Source organism: Bubalus kerabau, chromosome 20 (assembly GCF_029407905.1).
Source record: "Bubalus kerabau isolate K-KA32 ecotype Philippines breed swamp buffalo chromosome 20, PCC_UOA_SB_1v2, whole genome shotgun sequence".
NCBI classification, from domain to species: domain Eukaryota; kingdom Metazoa; phylum Chordata; class Mammalia; order Artiodactyla; family Bovidae; genus Bubalus; species Bubalus kerabau.
The window spans coordinates 3151539-3179185 of NC_073643.1; the positions used below are offsets into that span (position 1 = coordinate 3151539).

The following is a 27647-nucleotide window of genomic DNA, read 5'->3' on the forward strand; positions in this document are numbered from 1 at the left end:
ATATGAAATGAATCACCAGTCCAGGTTCCATGCAGGATACAGGATGCTTGGGGCTGGTGCACTGGGACGACCCAGAGGGATGGTACGGGGAGGGGGGAGAGAGGAGGGTTCAGCATGGGGAACACATGTATACCTGTGGCAGATTCATGTTGATGTATGGCAAAACCAATACAATATTGTAAAGTAATTAACCTCCAGTTAAAATAAATAAATTTATATTAAAAAAAAACTACCTCAATTACTGCAATGAGACCTCTAATTATATGTTTTAAAACGTGCATAACTCATTTTATTGTACTTTACTGCACTTCACAGATACCGCGCTTCTACAAATTGAAGATCTATGGCAACCCTGTGTTGGGCAAGTCTACTGGCACCATTTTTCCAACAGCATTTACTCCCTTCATGTCTTTGAAACACAGCTTGGTAATTCTCACAGTATTTCAAAATGTTTCATTATTGTTATATTTTTATGGTCATCTGTGATGAGCAATCTTTGATGTTACTATTGTAATTATTTTGGGCACCACAAACCATGCTCTTATAAGACAGAGAACTTAATAAATGTTGTGCCTGCTCTGAGCACTCCACTGATCATCTCTCTCCCTCTGCTCAGGCCTACCTGTTCCCTGAGACACAACAATACTGAAATTAGGCTAGTTAACAGCCTCTAAGTGTTCAGGTGAAAGGAAGTGTCGATTGATGTGCCAAACTTAACTGCTGTCTTTTTAAAGAAATTTCCGCAGCCACCATCAACTTCCAGGCAAGATCCTCCACCAGCAAAAAGATTACAACTCATTGAAGGCTCAGATGATGGTTAGCAGTCTTTAGCAATAAAGTTCTTTTTAATTAATGTACATTTTTAAGATATAATGCTACTGCACACTTAACAAACTACTATAGTGTAAACATAATTTTTATATGCACTGGGAAACCCAAAAATTTGTGTGACTTGCTTTATTGTGATATTTACTATTTAACACTGGTCTGGAAACAAACTCATGTCTCTGAGGTATGCCTATACCCATTCTGAAAATCTATAAAAGATATAGAGATGGAACTTTTAACTCTCAAATGAGCACAGAGATCTACTTGGAAGTAAAATAAATGTAGAAAATATCATATATCCCATATGCAATTGAAATATTACTCAAACTACCTGGAGGGTATATTAAGCTTTTTTTTTTTTAATCCTGTATCTATACAAGGGTTTTTGAACATTTTCTTACTTCATACAAAGACTTGGAAATCTAAATGGAGGGCTGATTCAGCTTATATCAAATAACACTATCAATCTTTCACTGATTTTTTAAATTGAGGGACAACTTAAAATTTCTACCGTGTATACTTTCAATTTATATTCAACATGTCAGGACAAAATTTTTTAAACTTCATTTAGTGCTGTGCATATTAGACTTTTTTCCACATTACAAGAATTTTCAAACATACATATAAGTTGAGTTGAATTGTTCAGTGAATATCCATACAACCGCAAGCGAGCCTTACAATGATTGCCCTTCTACTTGTACATGTTACTTCTGTCAGCAGCTATATCATTCAGCTAGAGTTCAGTATTCGTATATAGTGCTTTATTTTTTGAGGTTAATTTTAGATATGGTAGAATGCACACCTTAAGAGTACCATTTAGTGAGCTGTGAGAAATGCACACAACTGTTCCTTGGATCGAATATTCAGCGATGAATGCAGGTTCATTGTCGAAGCAGATATGCAATGGCACTTGGAAGTGGGGCTTTGGGAGGTAATTAGGTGATAAGGGTGGAGCCCCCATGGTGGGATTAGAGTAATTGTGGATAAATTGAGAAGACAGCCATTGGTAACCAGGGTGACACCCTCTACCAAGAACCCAACCACATTGGCACTCTATCTTCTAGAACTGTGAGAAATGTGTTTACTGTGTAAACCATCCAGTTGGTGGTGTTTCGTTATCTCGGTTTGAACCAAGACTCCTATTTAATCCTAACCCCTGTTAAGTTACATTACCGTTCACCCCCAAGTTCCCTACGCCCAAACCCTGTTTCACCATATATTAATTTTGCCTTGTCTAGAATGTCTTCTGAATATTATTTACAGTATGCAATCCTTTGCATAGACTTCTTTCATTCACCAGTGTTTTTGATATTCATCAATGTTGTTACAGGCTTCCCTGATAGCTCAGTTGACAGAGAATCCACCGGCAATGCAGGAGACCTCGGTTTGATTCCTGGGTCGGGAAGATCCACTGGAGAAGGGATAGGCTACCCACTCCGGTATTCTAGCCTGGAGAATTCCATGGACTATATAGTCCATGGGGTCGTAAAGAGTCAGACACGACTGATAGACTTTCACTTTTAATGTTGTTACATAAACATATACAAATATATAGAGAGAGATAGATAGATTTTTTCTCAATTGTGAATTAGTGGAAACGATGTGGAAATACATCGTTTTGTCCATCCATTCTCTATTGATGGATCCCTGACTCACTTTTAGTTTTTTGGCTATATTTTTGTACAAGTCCTTTGGTGAATGTATTTTCAAATCTTTTCAGTAAATAACATTGAAGGATTATAGGGTGGTATATACTTAGCTTTATAAAACTGCTATGTATCATTTTACATTCTTGTTGACAATGATAAGAGTTCTGATTGATCTATATTTATGTCCAGATTTGATGCTGTCAACCTTTTTACACATTCTTGTGAGTGTATAGTGATCTTTCAGTTTGGTATACTACATTCTCATTTGGTTCAATCAATTTTTTAATTTCTCTTGTGACTCCTTCTTTGACTCTTTGGATTATTTATTTAGAAGCATGTTATTTAATATCCAAATACTTGGGGTATTTCTAGGTATCTAGTTTTTATAGATTTCTAACCCAACAACGGTCAGGAAAAACAGTGTATGATTTGATTGCTCTTTTATTTAAGACTTATTTTATGACCTAGTGTATATCGTCATAAAGTTACCATGTGCACTTGAAATCAATGCATATTCGCACTTTTGGGGGTAGCGCTCCACTAGTAGACTAATTAGGGTAGAGTAGTTGACAAAGTTGTTCAGATCTTCTATTTCTTTTTTGATTTTCTTTTTTGTCTAATGCTGTTGAGTTGTGGGATGAAGACTTAAAATCTCCTGCTTGTTGGTAGAATTGTTTTTTTGTAATTTTTGCCCTGTATTTTGAAGCTGTTACTAGATGCACAGAAATTTGTGATTGAGATACCTTCCTGGTGAAGGTATTATGATTGATATAACTTTTATCATCATGAAAATATCCTCTTTGTATCTCCAGTAATTCCTATGCTAAAGTCTACGTTATCTACTGTTACTGATATCAACAAACCCTGGTACCAAATTTTGACATCTTTTCATTGCTTTCATTTCCATCTATTTACTTGCAACCTATGTCTTTAAAGTGTATTTATGCAATCAGTACATAGCTAAATCTGTATTTTTCAATCACTTTGACATTTGCTTTTTAAGCTTAAAAATTATATTTAGATGTAATGAAATTACAGATGTGATTATCCTTACTTCTCCTGTTTTGTTTGTTTTTCTGGACTGCTTTTAATGTTCTTTTCTCTCTTCCTTTCTTGCCTCCTTTTGGGTTTTGGGTGGATTGTGTATTTCTCTTCAGAGAAATGGCATTCATGCTATTCTAATACACAATTGGTTTTTCAGCTATATAGTGAAAAATTATGTAGTAGTTTTTATTTTTTAGTGGTCACATAGTCTTTTATTTTTTAGTGGTTGCATAGTCTACTAAACCACTTCATGACAAATATAGGAATATTGCTATAGTATAGTTCTAATTCACCTCTTCCATGGTAAAGGCTGTATTAAGCTTGTATGACATTTGGCATTTCCCTATCTATGTCTATAAATCCACAATTCAAGAAATTGAAACTTCAATTACTCAAGTGTGGATATAAAAATATGTGTGCATGTGTGCTAAGTCGCTTCAATTGTGTCAGACTCTTTGCAACCTCATGGATTGTAACCCACCAAGATCCTCTGTCCATGGGATTCTCCTGGCAAGAATACTAGACTGGGTTGCTGTACCCTCCTCCCAGGGATCCTCCCAACTCAGGGATCCTCCCACATCTCTTGCATTTCCTGCACTGGCAGCGGGTTCTTTACCACTGGTGTAACCTGGGAAGTCCCGAATATAAACATTTTTTCTCACCTAAATAACAAGGACATAATATTTGAATGTGGTGTCCACAGTGCTTATGGTGTGCTGTTCTGTATAAATAAATATATATATATATATCAGAGTGATGGGCACCTGAGATATACATATATACATACAAATATATACAGATATATATATATACACACACACACAAATACATATACAGATATATACACAAATACATATAAATATATATATACACACACACAGAAATATATATGTTTTCTAGCCCTAGGTTTGCCAAATATGTGATGATACGATTATGGGTGTTTGTCCATGTCAAAACAAAATACTGGACCCTGTTAATATCAGTACTCATTGCAGAAAATACTTGACTACAGGATATGCTGGTAATGAAGCAGAGTAAAAACTTTTTTAAAGCCCAGAGGTCTGAGAAACACTTCCTCTCTTGGCCTAACAATGAAGCACAAGGGTACCAGAGGAACACATGGGAGCAGCTGAGAGAGCAGAGTTCAGAGAGGGGTTAGACCTCTCAGTGCTATGAACTTCAGTACCTAAGAAAGCCTAGTAAGTTTTAAAACTATATAGGTTTCTAACCCCTAAACATCCAAATAGTCTGATTCAGTGGGTAGAGGTCAGGAATTTATGTTTTTAACAGTTTTCATACACTGCACTGCAGGTAGTCCACACATACAACAGGGTCATATGTGTATTCTGCCTTAATTTAAAGAATTTTAAAATTCTGGACAGATTGGGGTTTTAAATAATTGTTCATCTTTAGCCCAGGTGCCTTAAAAGTCCTATAGTTAACATACAAAGGAATGCTGTCTTTACACTGCCATTCTTTACTCCCCCGCTCCCCCTTCACAACACCTTTTTTATTTATAAAACATGTTTTGTCAGAATTCTTCACTATGACTGGCCATCTTGGGTGACCCTGCAAAGCAAGGCTCATAGTTCCATTGAGTTATGTAGGCCCCTTCCTGAAGACATGCCTGTGATCCATGAAGGTTTTTTATTTGCATATAGTATTTTATTAACTATAGTTACTTTGTTTTCTTGTTTGTTCCCTTCCCTACTCTGTAAATTCCCTTACCACACGTCTGGCTCATTCAGAGCACCTAGTAAAGTGTTATACACAGTAGATGCTTGATAACTAATTGTTGAAAAACTTGATTCACTCTAAAAACATAAAATCACACCTCGATGGTTATCAATAGTCTCAGCAAAAGCCATAGTCAAGATTACATACATACACTGTATCACGTTCCCACTGGCAAAATCCAGAGAATGAAGGCTTCAATTCCAAGGGAACTCCAAAGAGGAATACAGAGGAAAGCGAGCTTTAGGGGGTATGAGACTGTCGAGTGAGACTGGTCATAAAACACTATATTACTTATAAGGTTCATGATGACCAATACAATTAAATACATACAAAGGAACAGGCAGTCAGGAGATAACCGGTTGTCCAAGACGAAACACATCAGAGACAATCCCCTGTCATACGACCCGCTCTGCAAAGGTAACCCACCAAGGGAGCACCTGGGTATGAAGAACCCGACCAGGAGTAAGCCCTGCCCACACCGCCGAGGGGCACAAGCCACGCAGCCCTGCCCACGCCATGCACGCCCCGCCCAGGCAGCGGCGGCGTCCAAGAGACGAACGCCACGCCCGCGTCCCGCTCACGCAGCGGAAGGTACAAGCCACGCAGTCCACCCAAACAGCGCAAGAGCTCTTGCCACCTTGCCACGCAGCGCCGCCCACACCATGCACGCCCTGCCCAGGCAGCGAAGGGGCCCACGCGACAAACGCAACGCCCCATTCCCCACGCAGGCCGCGAAAGGCCTAAGCCAAGTTCTGCGCCGTAGCTGTGCAATCGGTGCGCCTGTTTCCGGAAGTGTAGCCCAGACGAACATCGGACTGCGCCTGCGCGCTGACGTATTTCCAAAAGCCCAATGAACGGAGGGGTGGGCTGCTGGTATTTGGGCCTGGTTTCCGGTTCCTGTGGGCGTCTGTCTGTCGGCTCTTGTGCTACGTGTCTCTGGCTGTTGAGCAGACGCGGAGCAGGTGAGGTTTCGTGTGGCTTGGGCTCGGAGCTACCCTTTGGGCACTAGCGAAGGCAGAGGGCGTGAGGGAGCCCTCCGGCCGCCTGCTGCCTGTCCTCAAGGCGTCGGGAAAGCTGACTCAGAGCCGCGAGTCTGACGGAGAAGGGCTTCCAGGGCCTCGATCCCTCCGGCCGACTCTCGGCCCTGGCCTAAGCTTTGGGGTCGCCCGTCTTTGCCTCCCTCTGTGGGAACGTTTCCGCTCGGTTCTGTTGTCAGAGAGGGTCCCTTCGGGGTCCGCTCTGGGGCCGTGGGTGTGGAATGTGTCTTCGAGGCTTAGTCCTGTGCTGTGACGTGGGAGGGTGAATCTAGAGTCTGAATCAGTTCAGAAGGGGTTATTGGATCCCCTTCCCTGACATTCAGAGCACTGTTTCGGGTGTTAACGCTTTTTTTGTCTAGGAAAAAAAGGTGCTTCGCTTTCATCAAGATACCTATACATTTTAACCTCACTGGAGTTGAAGAACAGTTAAATGAAATGAAAACATTCTGGGCCTGGCATACCTGGCCTAGAATGTTTATAGAATTCCTGATATACTTTTAGTGTTTCATATATCGTGTTTTAGCAACCCACCCTGGGTAAGAAAACTAGGGCCTAGAGGCTACATTTCATAGAAAGGGATTTGTAGAACCACCACCTCCTCTTATGAATGGCCTTAATTCAACAGAAACTTACTGAGTATTTCTGACCCTGGCCACTGTTGTAAGTGCTAGAAATAAGTGAAGTAAAATTAAGGAGCTGGTTTCATTAGCTGTTATATTAAATACCAGTGACTGTTAAGGATTGGATGACATTCCAGTTGTGTGATAGATTCCACGGAAGAACCTGTTGATAAAATGTATAGCCGTTTTCCTTAAAAGGTGTGTCCAAAGCAAAAGATTTAGAATTTAGCCAAATAGCTTCTGAAAATCTGAATCTTGGTTTAGCCAGATTTTGTGGTTTTAAAAATTGTATAGAGAACAATCAGATTGAAGTCCACATTTGCCTCTACTCCAGGCTCTTGAAGCATCCCACTTGGCACTCACTGCGTTAGACACTGGTGTCCCGGGAGTTTAAAGTAAAATATAGAAAATGCTTGGTTGCATCTCAACACTGTTGATTCCTTAACAGGAACAGTGAGAGGACTGCAGGGTGTGTAAGGAGTGGATGTATTGTCCGGTGCTTAGCCTTTAGTAGTGAGTGCCCTTTTATGTTAAGAGCATGCACCTTGATCATTGAGAACAGGGGCAAGACCTGTGTTTTTTTACTGCCTTTGTTTTGGAGATTACAAAAAATAGTGTTGATTTACTCTTGGAGTCTAATTTCTTTTTTTTTAATGAGATGAAATCCACCCACCCATATCAGGATGATCTCATTTACGTTTTGATATGAGTCGGCAAGTCCTTGAAGCTATAGTAAGTAACACCAGTGATCATCTTTTTTTTCATTTTTGGTTTTTAAACAGACATCATGGATCAGGTAATGCAGTTCGTTGAGCCAAGTCGGCAGTTTGTGAAAGACTCAATTCGGCTGGTTAAAAGATGCACCAAACCTGATAGAAAAGGTAATTGCTTTGGAATGAGAGGAAAAAAATTAATTTTTTGCATTCTCTAAGCCCTTTATTAATGTCTTCCTGTTTAATAATTGTTGCACTTCTTTCATCACTTTAATTGATTTATTTTTGCTTTATTGTTTTTTGAAATTGTCAGTTTTTGCTACATTTTGTATACTTTGTGTATCCCTTATAGATTTTTCTTTTTTATGTGTTTTCCAGGCTTATAAGGTTATTTGTTACAGCCTTATTGTCCATGTTGCTTTTGCCTTGGTCATATGTAATGACTTTTCAGTATCTTTCACATTTCCACTCTGAAAAATCTTTTGAAACTCTTCATGCTACGTCACTCTTCCCCTAAACCTCTCCCAAACAAAAAAGACCTTACAATGAAATCAACAGCATAGTTGGTACCAACCTAGGAAGTTTCTTATTTATCATAATTCATGTGTTAAAAGATGCACTCAGTTCAGTTGCTCAGTCGTGTCCAACTCTTTGCAACCCTGTGAATCGCAGCATGCCAGGCCTCCCTGTCCAAAGATGCACTAGAATTTGTCTATTTCTGCTCTTTTTTTGACTGCTGCCTGAGTTAGGACTGGAATATAATAGACAATATAATATTACATATTATACTACATATATAGCATAATATATAAAAATATGTACTAGAGCGGGAAGATTGGGGAGAATGGCATTGAAACATGTAAAATATCATGTATGAAACGAGTTGCCAGTCCAGGTTCGATGCACGATACTGGATGCTTGGGGCTGGTGCACTGGGACGACCCAGAGGGATGGAATGGGGAGGGAGGAGGGAGGAGGGTTCAGGATGGGGAACACATGTATACCTGTGGCGGATTCATTTTGATATTTGGCAAAACTAATACAGTTATGTAAAGTTTAAAAATAAAATAAAATTAAAAAAAAAAAAATATGTACTAGGGAATGGTCCTTGCCCTTGTGGAGCTTAGAATCTTTGAGGGAAGACAATCATAAACAAATAATGACAATTATAATTTTTAGTTACTGCTGTGGTACGTGTTATGTAAGGTAGATAGAGGAAGGTCTACCAGCATGTTTTAGGAGGACTAACCAAGCTAACCAAGCAGGAAGAGCTTCCCTGAGGAAGTAGTGTTAAATGGAAACATTACAGGGTCTGAACCTTTACATAAAACTGTGTTTGACCCTATTCAGTTTTTCAAGCCTTGTTTTTTGGCTTCATGATAATATCAAAGACAGTGGGGCTATTATTTATAAAAAATTACATTCTGTGATTTTATAGTTAATGTTTTTATCAATGTTACAAAAGTTTTTAAGACAAATACTGTGTATTCATGTTTCCTTTTTGGTATTCTGGTCATTTGCTAGGAAGATAAATATTTCTCTGCTTATTGATGGATTCACTAGCATGAACATGCACTTCATTTTTATATTTCCTTAAATATTAGGAAAATTAAAAATCTGTCATATTTTATTTACTATTAATACATCACGTTTTTAAAAAAAAAATTGCTTTCTTATTATCAGGAGAAGTATATACCAGTAAGTTTACTTATGTCAGTGCTAATTTTTTCCCCTTTATTTGTGGTGGCAGTGCAAAAAGTAATGTAAATTTTGTGTTTCTAAATCCAGAATTCCAGAAGATTGCCATGGCAACAGCAATAGGATTCGCTATAATGGGATTCATTGGCTTTTTTGTGAAATTGATCCATATTCCTATTAATAACATCATTGTGTAAGTACACTTTTTTAAACAGACACTATCAAGGATAAAATGAAAATGCAGACCATTTGAGTTGACAGTCTGCTATTTGGTTAATATATAGATAATGTTTCTTTGATTTTTTTAATGTTGATAGAATCTACTGCTATTTACTGAGTACCAGATAATTCAAAGTAACTTTATATTTACATAATTTTTAAAGCTACTATGTGAGATAGGCAGTCATTTTTTAATAAGTAAAATTTTAAAGGATTGAAGAAGCTAGTTAAATGTACTCAGCATGAGATAAAACAGGTATTCAGTGATAGAACCAGTATTCAAATCCAGGTTCTCTTTGTGCAGTACATTAACTTGTCAGCATTAAGGTGCAGAGGAAATATTCCCCATCTGAAGATCACTATAGTAGTAGAGTTCAAACCTAAACCAGGTTACCTATATTCAGATTTTTCTTATTACTTAATAGCTGTCAAAACTTTGGACAACTTAGCTCCTTTGTGCCGCGTTTATTCAATAGGGATAATAGTTCCTGACTAGGGCTATAGAAAAGGTAAGTGACTTAAGTCATGTAAAACCCTAAAAAACAATTTTCAAACCTAAATGGAAGTTGTGGTTAATGTAATGAGGCACTGATACTAATACACTTTAGTATATTAGGAGGAGAAAAAACTGAAAAACACTGGAATTGCTTTATTCTTTTGTAAATGCTTTTGCTTTTTAGATTCATCAAGCACTCATGAGTTGGGACACCCTGTGGCAGTGTGCAGTTAGAGCAGGCAGCTTTAGGCAGTTTTGTTGGTGTAAAGACTTAGTACCTGTTGTAGTACTTATTTGCTCTGTGATTTTGTATTTGCTTGGTCTCTGAGCCTTACCTGTCATTTAAATATCTAATCATGAGATAAGCCTTTTAGGCTTATTTTATAAGGTGGAGATGCTTTGTAAACTACAAATCTCTTAAGACCTGGATATTTTACTATGGATGCTTGTGGAAGTTGGCTTTTAAATGACACGTGACTGAATGAGCATGGTCAGGTGGATTTCTTAAGTAGGTTTTCATAGCTGTTAGGCAGCATGCCACAAAGGGTTGCAGAGTTAGACCTGGAAAGGACCAAGTATCTCAAATCTCCTCCATCAGTTCAGAAATCTCTGCTATATTCCTAGTGAGGAAAGCCATTTTTGGAATTTTGGAATCATGGAGCAAATCCTCAAGTAGAATTAGGAAAGCTGGGCCTCAATGTCTTTGGGCTACAGCCCCTACTTAATCAGTAAATAGAGTGGGTAGAGTGGAGTCTGTGATGTCAGCTCAGTGCTTCTGCTATGCAGCTTCCTAGCCCATTGTCAGACAGTTGTAACTTACAGAATTATTTCTTAATTGATAATCTAATACTAATATATGACTATATATATTCACGCATATGTGTATATATATGTCTATATTGTAGATATGTGTGTATATATATGTACTACAGAACCTAGTACAGTGTTCTCTTGTGCATGTTGAAAGCACTTGAGTAAGTGTTGAATTAAGTGAACGATGTAAGGTTCTTAACCTTTTTCTAATGATCATGATGGCAGTAATAATTGTTAACATTTATTATGCACTTGGTGTGTGCCTAGGACACACAGCTTAGTATGAGTTGACCTTTTTAACTCACGTGACAGTTGTGTGAGATTAGCAGTGTTATTATGCCCATTTTATAGGTGAAGAAACTGAGGCATAGAGAGTAAGTACATTGCGTGCCTTTAAGTGGTAGAGCAGCATGTGAAATCCAGGTTCCAGAGCCCCAGTTCTTAACCGTTGTACAGGCCATTACTCATTCTGAGTCACAGGCCTCACTTCAGGCTTCAGTTTGCATTTCATTAGCCCTCTTAAAAATCCAGTACCTAGACTCCATTGCCTATTGTGGATATTTTCTTGCTAAAGACTCAAGTCTTCAGACAGTTTCTCACAAATAACTGCTAAATAAATTTCCTTTATCTTGGGTTTATTTGGTGTGGTTTGTTTTTAGCCTAAGAATGGAACATTACCCTTGTTAAATTACTTTTTGCTAGATTCCCTTATAGAAGACTTCTGAATTTTGAATCTGTTCAGCATTGTTATTTATCTTCGCTTTATGTTAGAACATCTTTTATTTCATTATATGAGTCGTGGTCTAAAGTACCTTTTAGGATGAGTCACTCTCATACACCTTTTTGAAATTGAGATGTTCCCAACAGGTCTTTGAAACAAGTGTTAAAAATTTGCTTTCTCTTAATTCTAATTTCTACAGCAGGCACAGTATATCTTTTGCCAGTCTTACTGCTTAGAGAGTTGAGCTCTGACTTTTAGGAAGCTAGTTGCTTAGAAAATTATTCTTCTAGTAACAAAAATGTATCAAAATAAAGAGTTAAAAGTTTATATCTCTCTAGATAGTTTTTACATTAAAGTGAGGGCCAAATAAAACATTTTGTGAAAAAAGCTATCAGAAAACTTACTCTTTTCATGATATGCCATGACAACTGTAAAACTGAAAGAAATCTTTTTTCCTGTTGAAAGAGCATATAAATCACTGTTAAAATCATTTTGAGATGATAGCAAGTGAAGAATAAACAAACTACTCTTTAGGCTGAATTATCACTCTGTTTTCCTTATGATGATTTTTTTTTTTCCTCTTCTATACAATTATAGCAGTCAGAATTAATATCCACAGGGTTATAATTTAAAGGATTTATATAGTTGTGGGTATTTTAGTTTAAGCAATACAGTTTAATGAAGTAAGCCTTTAGTACTTTATGTTAAAGTTTAGATGCAGGGCTGTTTTTTTTAGGAGTAGTTTTGGGTTGGCCAAATTGTTCAGGTTTTTCAGTAAGGTGTTACAGAAAATCCCAAGTGAACTTTCATCTAGTACTGGAATTATCTTCTTTCCTTAACATTACAGTTTTAAAACATGTATCTCAGTGTATTATTTTAATGTTCTTGCTATTGAAACTTAGATGTTCTTCCATAGGGAAGGCAATTTTTATTATTATTAATCCAGGTTTCTGAGTGGTTTGGGTAAGATGCAGTGGTTGAGAACCAGTTTGTACATCAAATTGAAAAAGTTCTCAACTAACAGTCCTGTTATGTAATTCATATTTTTCATCTTGTTATGAAAGACATTATGCTACGCTGTTAAGCATGTTTTTCAAATGAGGATTCTGAATTTAACAGATGACGCCTGTTCCGACAGCCACGTCATCTGTAAGGGCCTTTTCAGTTCCAAGATTTTAAAGTTCAGTTTCTTCTGTTTTGTAGTAATATAGATGTGGTTCTCAAATAACTGGTTCTGGTTCCATAAAATTAGAGCATATTGAATTTCAAATTTATTATTATTAAAATCCTTAATACTCAAAATTGACCATCTTTCTTTCTTTTACAGTGGTGGCTGAATACCTTTTTAGAAAAGTAGTTTTCATCTTGGGGATTGGTGGACAAGTGAGGATTTGAGAAGCTGATGGAGCAGAAATTTGTCTGTGTGTTTTATGTTTTTCTTTCATTTTTTTCTTCCAAGATGTTTTCTATTTGTAAATTAAAATAATTTTAAAATAGACGTCTTCTCTTTCTTCCATCAGTGATACTTATCAAATTTTTGGCGGTAAGAAATAATGGGTTCTGTTTCCTTCTTCCCTCTTTTCCTTCCTTTACTCCTTCATATTTTGGTTTACAGGAAAAATTAAAAGGCACAGTGGAATATTGCACTTTCTGAGTTTTCCTGTCTCAGTCTGATCATGAAAGAAGGAACAGCAAATAAAGGATGGTAATGACGGTGAGAGAGTTTGAAGGTAGGGTAGGAGTTTTGTCTCTGAGCACTCACAGTGTACATAAGTAGTCAGCGCTCCTCTAAAAGTTTACGTGCCACTTGAAATAGCTTCCTGAAAATCATGGTTAAAAACTTTAAAGTAAGAGCTCCTCTTCAGATAAACCATAATTAGTCACACTGTCATAAACATTGGAGTTCTGAATATTTTAAAGAATTTACTGATAATTGAATAGGAGATGAAAAGGGGTATGGTCTTGTTTCCCCTTTAGAAAATAGTAATATAAAATTGAAACAGTTTATTCTCAATTTTCTGTGTAAAACTATTATTGATTTGTTCATTCAGGGTTTAATTATTGAACCTTTATTTCCCAAGTTCTAATTTTTTTGTTTTTTAAAAAATTGTTCAGCAGCACATGTTTGGTAAGTGTCCTCTGAGTCTTTGTGAATAAGGTAGACAGGTGTCTTGACTGGTACTGCTGGGCAGGGTTCCTTAGTTGTGAGATCCATGGTTCAGAGAGTGAGATACATTTTCATAGTTTTAGAACAGATTTTCTGCCTATTTTTGAAATATTGTTTACTCTTGAATGAATTGCTGTCTTTGAGGAAATAAAGCCTTGGCCACCTCTGCTTTTCAGGAGACCATGTAGCCATGTTTGACAGTTGGCTAGTTAGCTAGCTCCTTACAGGCCAGAAGTGTGTATACATGTGCGTGTGGTTGACGTGTGTATGCATATGTATGTTTGCATATATATTTATACAAACATGCATATATTGAATATCTGTACACATACAGGTTTATGTATATACACATATATTAACTGCTTACCTAGAAATTAATCTGAAATGTATTCTTGGTAAAATGTCAGAACTGCTTCTGGCAAATGTGTATGTATATTTTCTTGTAGGATGAAATGATTTGAACATTAATGTCTTGATGTAAGTTAATTATGAGTCTCTATTCATAGTGTGCATTTGTGCAGCTCATTTTTTTATTTTGCTGACACTGGTTCCTGACACTGGTAGGTAAGACATTACATCAATACTCTGTATTTGTAAATGTGAAGTGAGGGCTAATCAAGGACTGTGGTGATAGAGTAGAATAACCTTCACACTCAACAATTGAATTCTTAAATAGGAAAGAATAAATAACTAGCTTTTTCTTACTAACCACACCCCTAGTATATCTAAGAGCTAGTGCATTTGTGTTGTAAACAGTACTTCTTAAACTTTAGCAAGTTTAAGAATCACTTGAGGGAGTTTCTTCCCACCCTGAAGAGTCTGAGTCAGCAGGTTTGGGAACCTGAGAGTTTGCATTTCTGCCTCCCTGCTGATGCTTTGGTATACAGAACACACTTCCAGTGGTAAGATTTGAAAGCTCTTGATAATTTTCTGGTGTCTTAATAGCTACAGGAAAACATGTTACCACCCTTGTGGCAGTTTTGCCATTTCCGTGAAACCCCTTCACCTTACAACCAAGTGTTTGACCACCTAGAGTAAAATCTGCTTTTAACAACAAAAGCCAATAGAAAGGCTCATCAGAGAGGGAGTCAGTAACAGTCCAGACAGGGTGGCAGTCTTGATGGGAGAGGGTAGGAAGTAAGGCCTAGTTCCTATTTCAGTGTCTCTGGCACTGCTGGAAAGCGGCACTTTGCACCAGACTCGTCCCTCTGCCTGGAAGGAAGATACTGAGTTTCACTGAGTTGCAGGAGGCACCGTCACATTTTGTGTTTAAAGGATGCATCTTGTATTAGAAAGCTCCTGCTCCAGAGGAGCTGAGATCTACCTCAAGTTAACACATATCATGGTGGTGTGCTCTAGAAAGTCTTGTGGTAGATTTCCCAGGTCCCATGGATGCATTATATAGCATCTCTCACTCCCTTTCCACTACTGTATTAGTGTATATGCCTTTTTTTTTTTTTTTTAACTCAGGCTTGGTTATAATAAACTGTTCTGTAGGCCTTTTTAGACAGCACCTAGAAAAGGCTCTTGAGATAACTCGATTCCACAATTTAGTAAAGTTCATTAAATATCAGATAGTTCACTAATTATAATTTAATCAAAATGGATTTATATTCTCTTCCCACCAAATACTGAATTTCTAAATGAACAGTATCACAAATGTTGACTCTGTAGTAGAGACTGGAGCATTTACGTAAAATATAATTTCCAAACTATTCCTTCTCAGTTGACCCTCTTAATAACCCTGTGTAATAAGTAATGTGGGTAGTCTTCAAAATATATCCACAATTTAACTACTTACCCCTCCACTCCTCACTGCCACTACACCATCCCTCCTGGATATTTTACTTTTTTTGTTTTTTAAGTTTTATTGAGATGTAATTGACACACAGCACTGTAAGTTTAAGGTACAGCACAATGATTGCCAACAAAGGTCCATCTAGTCAAGGCCATGGTTTTTCCAATAGTCATGTATGGATGTGAGAGTTGGACTATAAAGCTGAGTGCCGAAGAATTGATGCTTTTGAGCTGTGGTGTTGGAGAAGACTTGAGAGTCCCTTGGACTGCAAGGAGATCCAGCCAGTCCATCCTAAATGAAATGTCCTGAATATTCATTGGAAGGACTGATGTTAAAGCTGAAACTCCAAAACTTTGGCCACCTGATGTGAAGAACTGACTCTTTGGAAAAGACCCTGATGCTGGGAAAGATTGAAGGCAGGAGGAGAAGGGGATGACAGAGGATGAGATGGTTGGATGGCATCACTGACTCAATGGGCATGAGTTTGAGCAAGCTCTGCGAGTTGTTGATGGACAGGGAAGCCTGGTGTGCTGCAGTCCATGGGGTCGCAAAGAGACACGACTGAGTGACTGAAGTACACAAAGCAAATTTTCAACTTTTTTGGTGCTGGTAAGCTAGTATCAAAGCTAACATTGTGTGTATGTGTGTATTAGTTTTCTGGAATCAGAATACACATAAACCTCCGTGTGTGTGTGTGTGTGTGTGTGTGCACGTGCTCAGCCACTTTGTCATGTTCGACTCTTTGCAGCCCCTACGGACTGTAGCCTGCCAGGATCCTCTGTCCAAGGAATTCTCTAAGCAAGAATACTGGGGTGGGTTGCCATTCCCTACTCCAGTGGATCTTCCTGACCCAGAGATCAAAACCCAGGTTTCTTTACCACTACTGCCACCTGGATGGGGTTTTATTTCACAGCTTTGTGAAACTAGAGCTTGAACAGGAAGCTTGGGAGTCTTTTTTAACTAAGAATAGAAGCATGAGCTTCTTTACACCATTTGGGATGAAGAGTGGCCTGTAGTAATCACTTGACCTTGTTATCAAGTCAGTAACACAACTTTTCCCAACAGTGTTCATTATCTAAGGAAGTTCATGTTGTGACATACGTAGTGATTCTTTTCCAAAGTTTTGTGTAGCTTACCTTTGCTTTTTCTATGTAAAGTTGAGTAAATCTAGGAGTGTGCCAAGCATTTGATAGGTGAATCCCTGCTGAAAGACTTCAGTTAATGGCAACTGTGTCCCATTGGAGAATATAACTGGTTGTTTCTTGCCATAGGTAATAACTACTTTGCACTTTGTTTTCTTAAAGTGTGGAAGGTACACTGGAAGTTTGAAGTACATAGTATTTATTTTGGAGATCTACAGTTCTGCTATGTCTAGAGGAAGTTGAAAGCTGCATGAAGATCTGTGTTCTGAACATGAGTAAGAGAGATCCCCACTGTACTATGTGTTAAAGGTTTTCTGCCACGCACAAAGTCTATGCTTCTTACATGACAGGTGGATTAAAACTCAACATTCAAAAAACTAAGATCATGGCATCTGGTCCCATCACTTCATGCCAATTAGATGGAAAAACAATGCAAACAGTGAGAGACTTTATTTTCTTGGGCTCCAGAATCACTGCAGATGGTGACTGCAGTCATGAAATTAAAAGACGCTTCCTCCTTGAAAGAAAAGCTATGACCAACCTGGACAGCATATTAAAAAGCAGAGACATTACTTTACTGACAAAGGTCCATCTAGTCAAAGCTATGGTTTTTCCAGTAATCATGTATGGATGTGAAAGTTGGACCATAAAAACAGCTGAGGGCCAAAGAGTTGATGCTCTTGAACTGTGGTGTTGGAGAAGACTCTTGAGAGTCCCTTGGACTGCAAGGAGATCAAACTAGTCCATCCTAAAGGAAATCAGTCCTGAATATTCATTGGAAGGACTGATGCTGAAGCAAAGCTCCAAACTTTGGCCACCTGATGCAAATAACTGACTCATTGGAAAAGACTCGGATGCTGGGAAAGGTTGAAGGCAGGAGAAGGAGGCGACAGAGGTTGAGATGGTTGAATGGCATCACTGGATGGACGTGAGTTTCAGCAGGCTCTGGGAGTTGGTGAGGTACAGGGAAACCTGGTATGCTGCAGTCCATGGGGTTGCAAAGAGTCGGACATGACTGAGTGACTGAACTAACTACATGACAGGTGAAAGAATTTTATAGAGCCTGTTCATTCTAGTCAGCAATTGAGACCAAAATTTGGAGTCCCTAGTGAAATGTGTGGAGATCTGCATGCCAGTCTTTCTAGGGTTTGACAGAAAGCTGTGTGAAATTCTGTGTTCAAAACAGCCAATGCAGACTGAAACCTTTTCAGCCTGCAGGGAAAGGTTGGCTGTCAATTCAGTCAGTTTCTCTGGAAGCACTTTTAGGCACCGTGTCCTTCCACTGTTAGGAACTCAGCCCAAGTGGCTGGAGCAGGTGGGGTTTTATTTCAAATCCTTGTGTCTGGAAGAACTTTAAAATACCCCTAGCATTTAGTACGCCATTTTCTGCTTTGTTATCATCATATAAACTTGCACAACTCTCCAAAATTCTACTAGGCTGAACTTTTTCTAATTACAAAGTTGTTTACCCTTTGGAACTCTCTGTAATTTCTCTGCTTTTTGGTATGCTTATTGAAGTTCAGGGACTATTAGTATATTGCTAGATTTCATTGAAGGTGTTTGCACAAATACGTATTGGGGGAAAAGACTGATATAAACCAGACATAAAGGGGTTAAGCAGGGAACGTCAGTCCAAAACACGTGTTCTGTAAGTTTGGGTGCCTGCTATGTGGTAAGTGCTCAACTGGCGGGTGCCACTTGGGTTGGAATGACATGGGTCTTGCCTCTTTTACCTCAAAGTCTAACACATAAACAAGTAAATTTAATACATTGTGATAAATCCTACACCAGAAGTGTATACAAATACCACGGTAAGTAACAAATATGCTGCAATATGTTCCTGAACACAGTGTAGAGTGGATAAAGTCGGTGGAAATGAGATCACAAAAGCCAGCATGTGGATGACTTGATATTTACACGGAAGGAAATAAGTATCATCAAAAAAGAACAGGTGGAGAGAAATGGAGAACTTAAAGAAAGGGGAAGCACAGTCAACAATGTTTGTCATGTATTCTCTCATATCCCCATGTCTGTTTCCACATGGGTTCTGATTGCCTCTGTGCTGTATCTCATTTCATACCAAGGCATGGATTTCTAATGACAATAAGACAAAGTCTGGTCCTTGAGGAGCTGACATCATTTTTTTCTCACCTACAAACTTGAAAAACTTGAAAAAAGAGATGATCTCATGTTTTCTTCACTTCCAGTGCACCTACACCATGCCTTGGCTCAGAGTAGATCCTCAATACACAGTGTGAGAGAATGAATTAAAGTATGTTATCACCCCTCAGCAATCAAAGGAGAAAAATGTTTCAATACGGAAATTTCAGCCCCAGCTCTGGGATACTCTAGTTACAGGGAAGATGTGCAAGATAATAATTAATAGTAAGAATAATTGCTAACATTAAGTGTTTTAGCATGCACAAAGACATGTTTTGAGCATTTTACAAATATTAAAAGAGTTAAAACTCACGAGCTCCCTGTGAGTTAGGTACTGTTATTATTTTTACAGATTTGGGAACTAAGAGAATTTATTTATTGATTTATTTTTAATATAAATTTATTTATTTTAATTGGAGGCTAATTACTTTACAATATTGCATTGGTATTGCCATACATCAACATGAATCCGCCACAGGTGTACACTTGTTCCCCATCCTGAACCCCCCTCCCACCTCCCTTCCTATACCATATCTCTGGGTCATCCCAGTGCACCAGCCCCGAGCATCCTGTATCATGCATTTAACCTGGACTGAGGATTCGTTTCACACATGATTTAGTTTCAATGCCATTCTCCCAAATCATCCCACCCTTGCCCTCTCTCACAGAGTCCAAAAGCCTGTTCTATACATCTGTGTCTCTTTTGCTGTCTCGCATACAGGGTTATCCTTACTATCTTTCTAAATTCCATATATATATGCATTAGTATAGTCTATTGGTGTTTTTCTTTCTGGCTTACTTCACTCTGTATAATGGGCTTCAGTTTCATCCACCTCATTAGAACTGACTCAAATGTATTCTTTTTAATGGCTGAGTAATACTCCATTGTGTATATGTACCACTTCTTTCTTATCCATTCATCTGCTGATGGACATCTAGGTTGCTTTATGTCCTGGCTATTATAAACAGTGCTGGGATGAACACTGGGGTACATGTGTCTCTTTCAATTCTGGTTTCCTCGGTGTGTATGCCCAGCAGTGGGATTGCTGGATCATATGGCAGTTCTAATTCCAGTTTTTTAAGGAATCTCCACACTGTTCTCCATAGCAGCTATACTGGTTTGTGTTCCCACCAACAGTGTACTAGGGTTCCCTTTTCTCCACACCCTCTCCACCATTTATTGCTTGTAGACTTTTGGACAGCAGCCATTCTGACTGGCATGAAATGGTACCTCACTGTGGCTTTGATTTGCATTTCTCTGATAATGAGTGGTGGTGAGCATCTTTTCATGTGTTTGTTAGCCATCTGTATGTCTTCTTTGGAGAAATGTCTGTTCAGTTCTTTGGCCCATTTTGATGGAGTTGTTTATTTTTCTGGAATTGAGCTGCAGAAGTTGCTTGTCTATTTTTGAGATTAATTATTTGTCAGTTGCTTCATTTGCTATTATTTTCTCCCATTCTGAAGGCTGTCTTTTCACCTTGCTTAGAGTTTCCTTTGTGGTGCAGAAGCTTTTAATTTTATTAGGTCCCATTTGTTTATTTTTGCTTTTATTTCCAATATTCTGGGAGGTGGGTCATAGAGGATCCTGCTGTGATTTATATCGGAGAGTGTTTTGCCTATGTTCTCCTCTAGGAGTTTTATAGTTTCTGGTCTTAACATTTAGATCTTTAATCCATTTTGAGTTTATTTTTGTGTATGGTGTTAGAAAGTGTTCTAGTTTCATTCTTTTACAAGTGGTTGACCAGATTTCCAAGCACCACTTGTTAAAGAGATTGTCTTTTCCCCGTTGTATATTCTTGCCTCCTTTGTCAAAGGTAAGGTGTCCATAGGTGTGTGGGTTTATCTCTGGGCTTTATATTTTGTTCCATTGATCTATATTTCTGTCTTTGTGCCAGTACCATACTGTCTTGATGACTGTGGTTTTGTAGTAGATAGAGCCTGAAGTCAGGCAGGTTGATTCCTCCCGTTCCATTCTTCTTTCTCAAGATTGCTTTGGCTACTCTAGGTTTTCTGTATTTCCATACAAATTGTGAAATTATTTGTTCTAGCTCTGTGAAAAATACCGTTGGTAGCTTGATAGGGATTGCATTGAATCTATAGATTGCTTTGGATAGTATACTCATTTTCACTATATTGATTCTTCCGATCCATGAGCATGGTATATTTCTCGATCTATTAGTGTCTTATTTGATTTCTTTCACCAGTGTTTTATAGTTTTCTATATATAGGGCTTTAGTTTCTTTAGGTAGATATATTCCTAAGTATTTTATTCTTTTCGTTGCAATGGTGAATGGAATTGTTTCCTTAATTTCTCTTTCTATTTTCTCATTGTTAGTGTATAGGAATGCAAAGGAGTTCTCTGTGTTGATTTTATATCCTGCAACTTTACTATATTCATTGATTAGTTCTAGTAATTTTCCGGTGGAGTCTTTAGGGTTTTCTATGTAGAGGATCATGTCATCTGCAAACAGTGTGAGTTTTACTTCTTCTTTTCCAATTTGGATTCTCTTTATTTCTTTTTCTGCTCTGATTGCTGTGGCCAAAACTTCCAAAACTGTGTTGAATAGTAATGGTGAAAGTGGGCACCCTTGTCTTGTTCCTGACTTTAGGGGAAATGCTTTCAATTTTTCACCATTGAGCATAATGTTTGAGGTGGGTTTGTCATATATAGCTTTTATTATGTTGAGGTATGTTCCTTCTATTCCTGCTTTCTGGAGAGTTTTTATCATAAAGGGATGTTGAATTTTGTCAAAGGCTTTCTCTTCATCTATTAAGATAATCATATGGCTTTTATTTTTCCATTTGTTAATGTGGTGTATTACATTGTTAGATTTGTGGATATTGAAGAATCCTTACATCCATGGGATAAAACCCACTTTGTCATGATGTATGATCTTTTCAATGTGTTGTTGGATTCTGATTGCTAGAATTTTGTTAAGGATTTTTGCATCTATGTGCATCAGTGATATTGGCCTGTAGTTTTTCTTTTTTTGTGAGATATTTGTCAGGTTTTGGCATTAGGGTGATGGTGGCCTCATAGAATGAGTTTGGAAGTTTACCTTCCTCTGCAATTTTCTGGAAGAGTTTGAGTAGGATAGGTGTTAGCTCTTCTCTAAATTTTTGATAGAATTCAGCTGTGAAGCCGTCTGGTCCTGGGCTTTTGTTTGCTGGAAGATTTCTGATTACTGTTTCAATTTCTGTGCTTGTGATGGGTCTGTTAAGATTTTCTATTTCTTCCTGGTTCAGTTTTGGAAAGTTGTACTAGTCTAAGAATTTGTCCATTTCTTCCAAGTTGTCCATTTTATTAGTATATAATTGCTGATAGTAGTCTCTTATGATCCTTTGTATTTCTGTGTTGTCTGTTGTGATCTCTCCATTTTCATTTCTAAATTTATTGATTTCTCTCCCTTTATTTCTTGATGAGTCTGGCTAATGGTTTGTCTATTTTATTTATCCTCTCAAAGAACCAGCTTTTGGCTTTGTTGATTTTTGCTATGGTCTCTTTTGTTTCTTTTGCATTTATTTCTGCCCTAATTTTTAAGATTTCTTTCCTTCTACTAACCCTGGGCTTCTTCATTTCTTCCTTTTCTAGTTGCTTTAGGTGTAGAGTTAGGTTATTTTTTTTTTTTACTTTTTTTAAATATTTCTTGTGCTATGCCTGTATTGCTATGAACCTTCCCCTTAGCGCTGCTTTTACAGTGTCCCACAGGTTTTGGGTTGTTGTGTTTTCATTTTCATTCATTTCTATGCATATTTTGATTTCTTTTTTTATTTCTTCTGTGATTTGTTATTCAGCAGCGTGTTGTTCAGCCTCCATATGTTGGAATTTTAAATAGTTTTTCTCCTGTAATTGAGATCTAATCTTACTGCATTGTGGTCAGAAAAGACGCTTGGAATGCTTTCAATCCTTTTGAGTTTACCAAGGCTAGATTTATGGCCCAGGATGTGATCTATTCTGGAGAAGGTTCCGTGTGCACTTGAGAAAAAGATGAAATTCATTGTTTGGGGGTGAAATGTCCTATAGATATCAATTAGGTCTAACTGGTCTATTGTATCATTTAAAGTTTGTGTTTCCTTGTTAATTTTCTCTTTAGTTGATCTATCCATAGGCGTGAGTGGGGTATTAAAGTCTCCCACTATTATTGTGTTATTATTAATTTCCCCTTTCATACTTGTTAGCATTTGTCTTACATATTGTGGTGCTCCTATGTTGGGTGCATATATATTTATAATTGTTATATCTTCTTCTTGGATTGATCCTTTGATCATTATGTAGTATCCTTCTTTGTCTCTTTTCACAGCCTTTGTTTTAAAGTCTATTTTATCTGATATGAATATTGCTACTTCTGCTTTCTTTTGGTCTCTATTTTCATGGAATATCTTTTTCCAGCCCTTCACTTTCAGTCTGTATGTGTCCCTCTTTTTGAGGTGGGTCTCTTGTAGACATCATATATAAGGGTCTTGGTTTTGTATCCATTCAGCCAGTCTTTGTCTTTTGGTTGGGGCATTCAACCCATTTACGTTTAAGGTGATTATTGATAAGTATGATCCCGTTACCATTTACTTTATTGTTTTGGGTTCGAGTTTATACACCCTTTTTATGTTTCCTGTCTAGAGAAGATCCTTTGGCATTTGTTGGAGAGCTGGTTTGGTGGTGCTGAATTCTCTCAGCTTTTGCTTGCCTGTAAAGTTTTTGATTTCTCCTTCATATTTGAATGAAATCTTTGCTGGGTACAGTAATCTGGGCTGTAGGTTATTTTCTTTCATCACTTTAAGTATGTCTTGCCATTCCCTCCTGGCCTGAAGAGTTTCTATTGAAAGATCAGCTGTTATCCTTAGGGGAATTCCCTTGTGTGATATTTGTTGTTTTTCCATTGCTGCTTTTAATGTTTGTTCTTTGTGTTCGATCTTTGTTAATTTGATTAATATGTGTCTTGGGGTGTTTCGCCTTGGGATTATCCTGTTTGGGCCTCTCTGGGTTTCTTGGACTTGGGTGATCATTTCCTTCCACATTTTAGGGAAGTTTTCAACTATTATCTCCTCAAGTATTTCCTCATGGTCTTTCTTTTTGTCTTCTTCTTCTGGGACTCCTTTGATTCGAATGTTGGGGCATTAAACATTGTCCCAGAGGCCTCTGAGATTGTCCTCATTTCTTTTAATTCATTTTTCTTTTTTCCCTCTCTGATTCATTTATTTCTACCATTCTATCTTCTACCTCACTAATCCTATCTTCTGCTTCCATTATTCTACTATTTGTTGCCTCCAGAGTGTTTTTTCTCTCATTTATTGCATTATTCATTATATATTGACTCTTTTTAATTTCATCTAGGTCCTTGTTAAACCTTTCTTGCATCTTCTCAATCCTTGTCTCCAGGCTATTTATCTGTGATTCCATTTTGTTTTCAAGATTTTGGATCATTTTCACTACCATTATTCAAAATTCTTTATCTGGTAGATTCCTTATCTCTTCCTCTTTTGTTTGGTTTGGTGGGCATTTATCCTATCCCTTTACCTGCTGGGTAAAGGAGGTCTCTGTCTCTTCATCTTATTTATATTGCTGTGTTTGGGGTGGCCTTTCTGTATTCTGTCAGTTTGTGGAGTTGTCTTTATTGTGGAGTTTCCTCACTGTGGGTGGGGCTGTACAGGTGGCTTGTCAAGGTTTCCTGGCTAGGGAAGCTTGGGTCGGTGTTCTGGTGGGTGGAGCTGGATTTCTTCTCTCTGGAGTGCAATGAAGTGTCCAGTAACAAGTTATGAGATGTCATTGGCTTTGGAGTGACTTGGGGTAGCCTGTATATTGAATTTCAGGGCTATGTTCCTGTGTTGCTGGAGAATTTGCGTGGTATGTCTTGCTCTGGAAATTGTCGGCCCTTGGGTGGTGCTTGGTTTCAGTGTAGGTATAGAGGCATTTGATGAGCTCCTGTCGATTAATGTTCTCTGGAATCAGGAGTTCTCTGGTGTTCTCAAGATTTGGACTTAAGCCTCCTGCTTCTGGTTTTCAGTCTTATTTTTACAGTAGTCTCAAGACTTCTCCTTCTATACAGCACCATTGATAAAACATCTAGGTTAAAGATGAAAAGTTTCTCCACAGTGAGGGACACCCAGAGAGGTTCACAGAGTTACATGGAGAAGACAAGAGGGAGGAGGGAAATAGAGGTGACCCGGATGAGATGAGGTGGAATCGAAAAAGGAGGGAGCAAGCTAGCCAGTAATCACTTCCTTATGTGTGCTCCACAGTCTGGAACTCTCAGAGATGTTCACGGAGTTATACAGAGAAGAGAAGAGGAAGGAAGGAGACAGAGGTGGCGAGGAGGATAAAGGGTGGAATCCAAAGGAGAGAGAGAGATGCAGCCAGTAATCAGTTCCCTAAGTGTTCTCCACCGTCTGGAACACACAAAAAGATTCACAGAGTTGGGTAGAGAAGAGAAGGGGGGAGGGAGGAGATAGAGGTGACCTGGTAGAGAAAAAGGAGAGCCCAAAGGGGGAGAGAGCAGTCAAGCCAGTAATCTCACTCCCAAGTAAAAATGGGTACTGAAGATTGGGTTCTTAAAGGTACAAAATTGATTAAAAAAAAAAAAATACCATAAAGCAAAGATTAAAAATCTAGAGTAGAGGTTGGATTTTCAAAACTATAATATTAAAGAGGAAAAAAGTCACAAAAATTATAAAAAAAAAAAAATATATATATATATATGAAGTTTGCTTTAAAAAATAGGGTCTCTTTTTTTTTTTTTGCAAAGTAATAGTAGGTTATACAAATGAAAATTAAAGGTGTAATAGAGGGCTCAAAAATTAAAAAAAAAATGATAGTAAAAATATATCTAGGGCTTTCTCTGGTGGTGTTGTGGGCAGTGTGGGGTCAGTTCAGTTTCAGATAGTTCCTTGATCCAGCTTATATTTCTCAAGATCTATAGGCTCCTTCCTATATATTCGGTACTAACTACAGGGTTTTAATCTATTGCACCTGTCACGTCCAAGGAGGTTCCCTCTGTTATAGCTTCTTCTGTTTGCTGGTCTCTTCAGTGTCTAATTTCTGCCCTGACACAAGGGGGCGGTGGTGGACACTTTTGTAGGCTCACTTGTTCAGTTGTGCTGTGGGGAGAGAGGGATGCTGCCAACAGATAACACTGGCGTGTGCTCGCATTGACTCGGCCACACTGGGTTTGCCCCCGCTCACGGCATGTGTGCTTTCCCTGTCTACACTGCTTAGGCTCTAGGTTGCTCTGCTGGGAACTATCTGAGGCCGGCCCTGGGTTGTGTGCACTTCAGGTCTAAGCTGCTCAGGTTCAGGTACTTGGGTAGTCCTCAGAGGCGCAGACTCAGTTGGGCCTGCTTTTTGTGCCCTTCCCAGGTCCAAGCAGCTCAGGTGACCAGTGTTTGGTGAGTGCGGTCGCTGCGACTTATTGCCTCCCCCTTCCCTGCCGCTTGGTTTTCTGTGTGTTTTCCGGCGCACCTTCTCAGGCGGCTGTTGACCGTCCAGAATCGCAAGAAGTCTTAGCAACAAAGCCTGCTTGTAGTTTGGTAGATAATGTCTCTCTGGGGCTGCAATTGCCCACTTCCGGCTCTGGCTGCCTGTCACCGGAGGGGGGTTGGTCTGCAGCCAGCTAGCTCTGTTCAGTCCTTTGTTCTGTGAGCGGGTCTGGCGGTTGTTTTAGGTTAGGGCTTTTCGCGTGATAGCTATCCCACAGTCTGGTTTGCTAGCCCAAGTTAGTTCCCTCAGATTGCCCTCAGGGTATTCAGGCCTGGTCCTTACTCTAAGCAATGCAGCCCACGCCTCCCTGCCCAACCCCGCTTGCTAGTGACTGATGCAGGCATCTCTGCTGCTTCTCCGCTGGAGGAGTTACCATTGGACACGTAACCTGTGGGGTTTATTTATTTATTTTTCCTCCTGGTTATGTTGCCCTCTGTGGTTCCAAGGCTCACTACAGACTCGGCAGTGAGAGTGTTTCCTGGTGTTTGGAAACTTCTCTCTTTTTTAAGACTCCCTTCCCAGGATGGAGACATTACTATCATTCTTTTTTTATTTTTATTTTTAAGTTTTTTAAATTATTTTTTATTTTTAACGTTTGCTCAGCATTCAAATGTTCTTTTGATGAATTTGTTGGGGAGAAAGTGGTCTCCCCGTCCTATTCCTCAGCCATCTGAGGACTGCCTCCCCAACACAGAGAATTTAAATGACTTAAGTGAAAAAGCTGAGATTTGAGCCCAAGTAAACTGGACCCATGAAAAAGGGAATGGTAACCCATTCCAGTATTCTTGCCTGGAAAATTCCATGGACAGAGGAGTCTGATGGGCTAAAGTCCATGGGCTCACGAAGAGTCAGACATGACTGACTAACACTTTAACTTTTCTAACTGGATCCAGCACTTGACAACCACTTGTACTGCCTTTCTAACAAGTGAGACAACAATGCATGTGATTATGATTTTTACCCTAAAACAAATGGTAAAACTATGCTATGCTAAGTCACTTCAGTCGTCTCCGACTCTGTGTGACCCCATAGACGGCAGCCCACCAGGCTCCCCCGTCCCTGGGATGCTCCAGGCAAGAACACTGGAGTGGGTTGCCATTTCCTTCTCTAATGCATGAAAGTGAAAAGTGAAAGTGAAGTCGCTCAGTCGTGTCCAACTCTTAGCGACCCCATGGACTGCAGCCTACCAGGCTCCTCCGTCCATGGGATTTTCCAGGCAAGAGTACTGGAGTGGGGTGCCGTTGCCTTCTCCGAATTGTAAAACTAACCCACCGCAAACCATAAGACAAAGCTCCTATGATTTCTCTTTTCACTCATATTTCCTCTCATCATATGAG

At 38.7% G+C, this 27647-nt stretch overlaps 1 protein-coding gene across 1 annotated transcript; it reads left to right on the forward strand.

Annotated features, from left to right (window-relative positions):
- The first annotated feature begins 5961 nt into the window (after positions 1–5961).
- Positions 5962–13073, forward strand: SEC61G (SEC61 translocon subunit gamma). The gene is made up of 4 exons (XM_055557613.1): positions 5962–6220; positions 7698–7796; positions 9417–9519; positions 12903–13073. The coding sequence occupies exons 1-4, from the start codon at positions 6109–6111 to the stop codon at positions 12910–12912; spliced, it is 324 nt and encodes a 107-aa protein (XP_055413588.1). The 5' UTR covers positions 5962–6108; the 3' UTR covers positions 12913–13073.
- The last annotated feature ends 14574 nt before the right edge of the window (positions 13074–27647 follow it).

Excerpts from the sequence above, each read along its gene's own strand:
- SEC61G (XM_055557613.1), top strand. The coding sequence starts at position 6,109 with ATGAACGGAGGGGTGGGCTGCTGGTATTTGGGCCTGGTTTCCGGTTCC. Across the intron at positions 6,221-7,697 it reads GTTGAGCAGACGCGGAGCAG|ACATCATGGATCAGGTAATG; the intron begins GTGAGGTTTCGT and ends GTTTTTAAACAG. Across the intron at positions 7,797-9,416 it reads CACCAAACCTGATAGAAAAG|AATTCCAGAAGATTGCCATG; the intron begins GTAATTGCTTTG and ends TTCTAAATCCAG.